The sequence below is a fragment of the Cyclopterus lumpus genome, chromosome 15 (assembly GCF_009769545.1).
Source record: "Cyclopterus lumpus isolate fCycLum1 chromosome 15, fCycLum1.pri, whole genome shotgun sequence".
Classification (NCBI taxonomy): Eukaryota; Metazoa; Chordata; class Actinopteri; order Perciformes; family Cyclopteridae; genus Cyclopterus; species Cyclopterus lumpus.
In genome coordinates, this window is record NC_046980.1 from 6,669,806 (window position 1) to 6,677,176 (window position 7,371).

The 7,371-nt window shown below is 42.8% G+C and overlaps 1 protein-coding gene across 1 annotated transcript; it reads left to right on the top strand.

Moving 5' to 3' along the window:
• Nucleotides 1–2,450: 2,450 nt before the first annotated feature.
• Nucleotides 2,451–5,753, top strand: six2a (SIX homeobox 2a). The gene is made up of 2 exons (XM_034552160.1): nucleotides 2,451–3,343; nucleotides 4,739–5,753. Exons 1-2 carry the CDS (start codon nucleotides 2,784–2,786, stop codon nucleotides 5,049–5,051), a joined length of 873 nt encoding a protein of 290 aa, XP_034408051.1. The 5' UTR covers nucleotides 2,451–2,783; the 3' UTR covers nucleotides 5,052–5,753.
• Nucleotides 5,754–7,371: the final 1,618 nt, after the last annotated feature.

Below are 7,371 nucleotides of genomic sequence, written 5' to 3' on the forward strand. Positions count from 1 at the left end.
GCTCATCGTTGTAAAAACAACAACAACAAAAAACAACAAGGCCTGAACAGAGGGAACAAAGTGACAACTTGGCCCCGATCTGAAGCAAAGCTGATGACGTCTGATCAGCCGATGATTCAATTTATTGTGTATACCTCTGAGATTTTATGGAGCTCCTTGCTATGGGACTTTAAATGTGCAGCTGATATTTACTTGTAACTTATTTAAAGAAAATATTAAATCGCGCGCATTATGAAATATATGAATATATATATATATATATATATATATATATATATATATATATATATATATATATATATATAATAATATGAATATTATAATAATGCCATCGTTCTTATTATTAATAATAGTAATAATAATAATAATAAGTTCAAATATAATTGTTACAACTTTAATGTTTTCCACACTATCAATGGCGAGCGTCGGCAGCTAATTTTCTCTCTGGCGTGGAGTCTGTTGGAGCTGTAACAGGTCTCCCGGAGAGTGTGTGTGTGTGTGTGTGTGTGTGTGTGTGTGTGTGTGTGTGTGTGTGTGTGTGTGTGTGTGTGTGTGTGTGTGTGTGTGTGTGTGTGTGTGTGTGTGAGGTTGGAGGCAGCAGTGTCGAGTGATGCGATACTGAGTGTGGGTGTAACTGACAACCGTATCTCTAATGAAGAGGTCCCATGGTGAGGCCAGAGAACTCTAACTGGTCAATCGTTGGCCCAATGGTCACCAACACGCCCGTCCGCGTGACATATACGTCCCATATACCTGCCCACAACACACCTAACTTCATCACACTGGTTTTCATCACGCTGCTGGACACCTTTTTTTCCCAACTCGTAATTTTCTCCTTATAAATCATAAATCATTCTTACCTTTAAAATCAATGCTCTCCCTGTTTGCCCTTCGAGTTGCTTTGTTGTTGTTGTTGTTGTTGTTGTTGTAGTTGTAGTAGCCGCATGTCATGTTATCTTCATCATCATCATCATCATGAATTGAAATAGTTACTCAGTTCTTATCTTCCATGTGATTTTCAGCCAGATGACTTAAATACAGGGGAAAGTTTGGGCTCACCGGTGCTGCTGCTGGTTGATGTCGTTTTTCTTCCCCGCTGGTGGCCGACCGACTCTTCCTCCTCCTCTCTCAACACGCACGCTCTCTGCAGCACGCACGAACACCCCGTGTCACAATTACACCGCTGCACACCTTCACATTGTTTGCCATTCTGTGCGCCTCTCTCCCCTCCACCCCCTCATACAGACGCTTATAATAAACCGTAACTCGGCAATATTATCTTGAAGTGTCTATACTTCATACTGAAATATAATATTCATTTGGGTTAAAAATGTCATATTTATAACAAATTTGATTTTTAAAACATCATTATATTAGCTAAATTAATATAAAGTAACATATGCTCTCCGATGGGAATACAAAAAAAACGTTAGTCTTTACATATAGACAAAGTTATCAAATATGTATTGACGAACTGCTTTCTGATTGACTTTCTGTACATTTTTGTATTATCAAATTATTACTTGGAAAATAATATCTCATATGACGCCATTTTATGGTTACAGTTGGAGGCATGTGGTCGATTGACTGAGGTGCTATTCATGTAAACCTTTTTCAAAAATGTCTTTTAACTGTGTTGTTGTGACAACTTGAAGTGAACTTATATTAAAATGATCTCAATGGATCGTAGGTCAGAAAACACAGTACGTCCGCCCTCTTTGACATAATTAGTCAAATGTATTTTTGTTTATACTGTATATTTATTAATTTTTCTCGCTATAGGTCAGATATATCTTTTCACTAAACGCCACACCCGTCCACATCTTTGTCTGCGGTTGACCGACATTTCACTTGAAGTAAATGATGAAGTGACTAACTTTCCAGTTGCAGTTGCTGTGTGACTCGTGATGGACTTGTGAGAAGCCGCCGGAGGCGCGTGGAGGCGTCCGGCAGCCTGCAGCCTGCAGCGGGCTCTGTGCGCTCTGGCGCCATCCTTCCCTCAGCTGCGGGACCTGCGCTGCTCTCTCTCTCTCTCTCTCTCTCTCTCTCTCTCTCTCTCTCTCTCTCCCTACCTCTCCACACTCCCCCCCCCCCCCCCCCCCCCCCCCCCCCCCAGCTCTGCGCTCTTTGGCTGCCCGAGGTGTCAGTCAAAGTGAAGACGAAGAGAGAGAGAGAGAGAGAGAGAGAGAGAGAGGGGGAAAAAGTGTTCCGAGCAATATTTCTATTGGTAGGCGGGCCGGTCGTGAAGGGAACAATCGGGTAGACTTTGCCAGGGAGCCACCTCAAAGCATATCGGGTTACTTTGAGTGACAGCGTAACCATGGCAAATAATTTGACTAAGGCTATTGTCTTATCCTCACCATCCCCGGGTCAGATAACCGACCAATCAGAGTTCATATAATCGCTTGTCTTGCCAGCTTAGAATAATATTATTAAAACGAGCCAGCGAGCCCGGTCTCCGGGAGTAGGTTATGTTGAAACGGCATCGAAAAGGTGGAGGAGGACGGCTGAAGGAGAAGCAACGTTCTCTTTCTCACCAACTATATGAGGATTTGTCGCCTGGGGTTTTGCATGGCCGAATGGACTTGAGTTTACTCCACAAGACGCAGTTGGATGTTACACCTAACCTGGGGCTGTTTTAAGTTGTAGGTTGCTCTTTTTGGGGGGGGGGGGAAATACTTTTTGTCGCTTATGGACTTAACGCGTTTTGATTTAATGTGAGACTGAGAGCGGAGACGTGGAAGTAAGGCACAATATAATCTCCGTTGATTTACGTTGTCGCCATGTCCATGCTTCCGACGTTTGGCTTTACGCAGGAGCAAGTCGCGTGCGTTTGCGAAGTTCTCCAGCAAGGGGGGAACATCGAGCGGCTGGGGCGCTTCCTCTGGTCCCTCCCGGCGTGCGAACACCTCCACAAAAACGAGAGCGTCCTCAAAGCGAAAGCCGTGGTCGCTTTCCACCGGGGGAACTTCCGAGAGCTCTACAAGATCCTGGAGAGCCACCAGTTCTCCCCGCACAACCACCCGAAGCTGCAGCAGCTGTGGCTCAAGGCGCACTACATCGAGGCGGAGAAGCTGAGAGGCCGTCCGCTCGGCGCCGTGGGGAAGTACCGCGTGCGGAGAAAGTTCCCCCTGCCTCGCTCCATCTGGGACGGCGAGGAGACGAGCTACTGCTTCAAGGAGAAGAGCAGGAGCGTCCTGCGGGAGTGGTACACCCACAACCCGTACCCATCCCCGCGGGAGAAGAGAGAGCTGGCCGAGGCCACGGGACTCACCACCACGCAGGTCAGCAACTGGTTCAAGAATCGACGGCAGCGAGACCGAGCCGCAGAGGCAAAGGAAAGGTAGGAGACACTTAAAGGACTCTGTCCTGTTTCTGGGACTGTGAGATCGAGCTAAAATAGACAGATATTGTATTTAATTTGTTCGAGCTGACGATGCAATATGATTTGATGACCTACATCTGGCAATTTTACGCACTGACCAAATATTATTATATATTCCGTTCTTGACTAATCGCGCCAGTTCTCTCCACGCTTATGTGTCTCTTGGTGGGAAATTATATTAGAAACAGGCCTATTATTTTTCTCCATAGTTTTTGGGCTTCAGTATAAACTCACGTCCCATTGTTGCTCGTGTGCATTGCTGCGCGTAAAGAAAGTTGAAAGGCAGAAAATTAAAGGCTTCGTGGTCAAGGTAAATTACAAGGTTATAAAAGTTGCATTTAAGGCACTTTTATGTTTTAATCACCCTCATTATAACATTAAATTCCACTTTGACATTAGGATCAGAGACACACACAAAGCAACACGTTTTAACCTTCCAGATACAGCATGGGGAACATCTCGGAACACGTTGAGAAGTGGGCTTTGCGGTGTATATTGATGTGGCGTGTCCTGCACGCGCACACTCCTGATATTTCATTATAGGTCTCGTTTGTACTTTTCAACGGTTTTTTTTTTTGGGAGGAAGGGGGGGGGAAGTTATACGCAGGCAGGCGCGCGCAGAGAGAGGCCTGTGAGACGTGTTTAAAAGGCAGGTGTTCCGTGGGTCGGTGTCTTCTTTCACCCTCCGGCCACTAATTCGGGCTGAAAGCTCCACGTAAATCATGTCTTCCCACTGAGGAAAAAGCCTCACTCACTCACCGCTGCAAACAAATGAACTGCATACGCCGTCCTCGACCTGCACACGTAGCAACAATTACAGCTGTCATTTATTCAGACGCACAGTCTGACGCGTGTTCACCCACAGGTTGAATTAGTTCACATGAAACATAATGCACGTCCAGTGAAGTGATTATTACAATGATTTAGTTACCCGGCCACTTGCGCATGGATACATTAATATTCACTAGACTAAAGCATTTGATCATAATGCATATATGTATATATATGGTTATTGTAAACATGGTTTAGCCTTATTAATAGCCCAGTAGGCTACACACAGTAGCATGGATAGCACTATTTTACTTACTGTGTGTTTGTATATATGTGTGTGTGTGTGTGTGTGTGTGTGTGTGTGTGTATAGGCCTATGTGTGTTCTTTATAGAATATTTTTAAAAAGCATAAATATATTTGATTTTTTTTTTTTTTTTAAATATTGAATTTGCATATATTCAGTCCTGTAGTGTGTATCCCCGTAGCTAGTCTTGACATGTGTCCCAACTTGATCGTGTTTTCCAGATCGTTTTGTTCCAGGCGCACTGACGTGTGATGTGATTTGATTGTTGTGTTGGCAGAGAAAACAACGAGAACTCCAACGGCAATAGTCACAACCCATTGACTTCTTCCATGAATGGAAATAAATCTCTATTGGGGAGCTCGGACGACGATAAAACGCCTTCGGGGACGCCGGATCACTCGTCTCTGAGCCCGGCTCTGCTGCTCGGCTCGAACACCGGTTTACAGTCCCTGCACGGCCTCGCGCCCCCGCAGGGACCCAGCGCCATCCCGGTACCCGGCGGTGTGGACTCGGTGCACCATCACCACTCAATGCACCACGACACCATACTGAACCCTATGTCTTCTAATCTAGTGGACCTTGGCTCCTAAAAATGGCTGGCACAGAAGAAGGGGGACGGAGAGCACAGTTTCTTTTTCTTTTCTTTTTTCTTCTTCTTTTTCTTCTTTTTGGAGAAGTAATTTACGAGGTGGCGTGAGTCGAGCTTCAAGCAATTGCGGCGAGGTGCAAAGCAGACAGACTGGAACACTGCGAAGACAGTCACCGTAACAAATCATATAGTCTCATATCCAAACCTATAAAGTCCTTTTAAACAAATGGGAGGAATCTGCCATTTGGGTGCACTTATCCCCCAAATTAAACTCCTGCTTGTTTCGTGGAGAAAAAAAAAAGTTTCAAGGCAGAGCACTTAAAAAAAAAATTAGGAATACAGCGACCATTTTTTTTGAAGTATTTTCTCTTTAATTTGCTTAAAGGGGAGTGTGATTTGAAAGATTCATTGAGAGTATGATTTGTTAAGACGGATCATTTGTTTGTTTTTTGCAGTGCTGATGCAGACAAAAAGGTGAGGCGGATGTAAGTCGTTTTAGGTAAAAAAAAAAAAAAAATTTAAATAACTAAAAAAGTATTTTACCGGAATGTAATAACGTAACATGCTATATTGTTGAAAACAATAAAATGTCTTAATTCTTGTTACCATTACCGTTGTTATTTTAGGGGTTTAGATACATCAGCAGACTCTAGGCACCGTGTTGAAGGTACCCCATCGCCTTTTTGTTTACATTACAGGGTTTTCCAAGAGAGCCATACGGTTGTTTTTAAGGGGGTGGGGGGGATGATGGGGTATGATATTCTCAAGTGTCTTATAAGAGCCGTGATGAGATGAAATATCTTAATCTCTTGATATTATTATTATTATTATTATCATTTTTCATTTGGAAAGAGACTGCATGTAAACTTTGCGATACATGATGAAACATAAAACGATTCACCTATAGTTTCATATACCCTTTACAATAAAAGAAAAACAATCCATGGATTGCAAATCGAGGATTTCTTTGATTCTGAATGACTCTTGATATTTACTCTTTTATTTATTTATTTATTTTTATTATTTTTGTTGCAGAAAAAACAAAACGTGTATATGGTTTGTCTCTTACTGGTCACCTCGTTATTTATTTTCAAACCTTTAAAGCTGAGTGACATTTAAGTATTTAAAAAAATTGGTGTTCCCACGCTAACAACTGCAGGCAAATATTAATCTTTACACAGTCACATGGGATTAAATTAGTGCAGAATGTGTGTGCATTTTTAAATAATTAGTTAATTATTTATTTGCACTTTTAATTGTAATGTTTGGATCTAATTGTACTTTTTTTTTGCGAATCTGACTGATTGCAGAAATTGACATTTATTAGACACAAACCATAACTTTGTATCTGGTCTTAAAACTGGTTCACATCGTGCTTCACTATTTCCTCTGGCCTCAGTTCTTGAATAACGTTATAAATGTATAATCAGATAACACGACCCCAAAAATCAAGAGCTCTTGGCCTTTGACACGTGCGCATGCTGTAAGAAAGGGCACATTGTCCTTTATGTGTGGGCAGTCTGTGGGCGTTATATCCCGGGATTATCTACCATCTGAGCATAAATGCTGCGAGGGAAGTCGGTTCTCCCTAAAAGTCATTTCCAGATTTGTGTCCTTGGCTTTTGCAGTTGGAATAGAAATTCAAGTACTGGGTCAAAAAAAGAAGATTTTTAAAGTTTAGAATGATGTGAAAATAGTATGGCTGGTTTAACTATTTAGTACTCTAAACTGTTAAAGGGTTTAAATCGGTCTGTTAAAGCCGATAGTTTAAAACACAACAGCTGAATTATTGCGTTTCTGGTTTCCTTTTTTGTTGTTGTTTCTTCTAATGGGAGTTTCTTTTAAGTGACGTTCGCCGATTTAAGGTCAAAGTTCACGCAAATCATCATCGCTGATGTTAAAATGACAAAACAAGAGAGAGAGAGAGAGAGCGAGAGAGACGTAGTCTGGTGCTTTGCACACTAGTCAAGAGACATGGCACGTGGCCATCATGGGCAAAGCTGGGCGAAATGTGGACGTGCTCCTCCGACGGGGAACCTTAACGTCCCAATGACGTCACCTTATCTCTCCGCGCTCCGCTGAGGAGAACAAAAGTTCCGTATGGCGGAGTAAAAAAAAAGAAAGGAGAAAACACCGAACTGGAAACGGGCGTTGAAAGAAGACACTTTGTTTGAACAGCTTCAGCCATGCAACACCTCAAGCACCGCCCTCCACAAGTCTGCTGCCCGAGAATAAACCTAGAACTACATATTTTCTGCCTTTCATACTTCAATATTTCCCCTCTTACATGTTTAGGTGCTACTCGTGCGCTCGGTGCATTT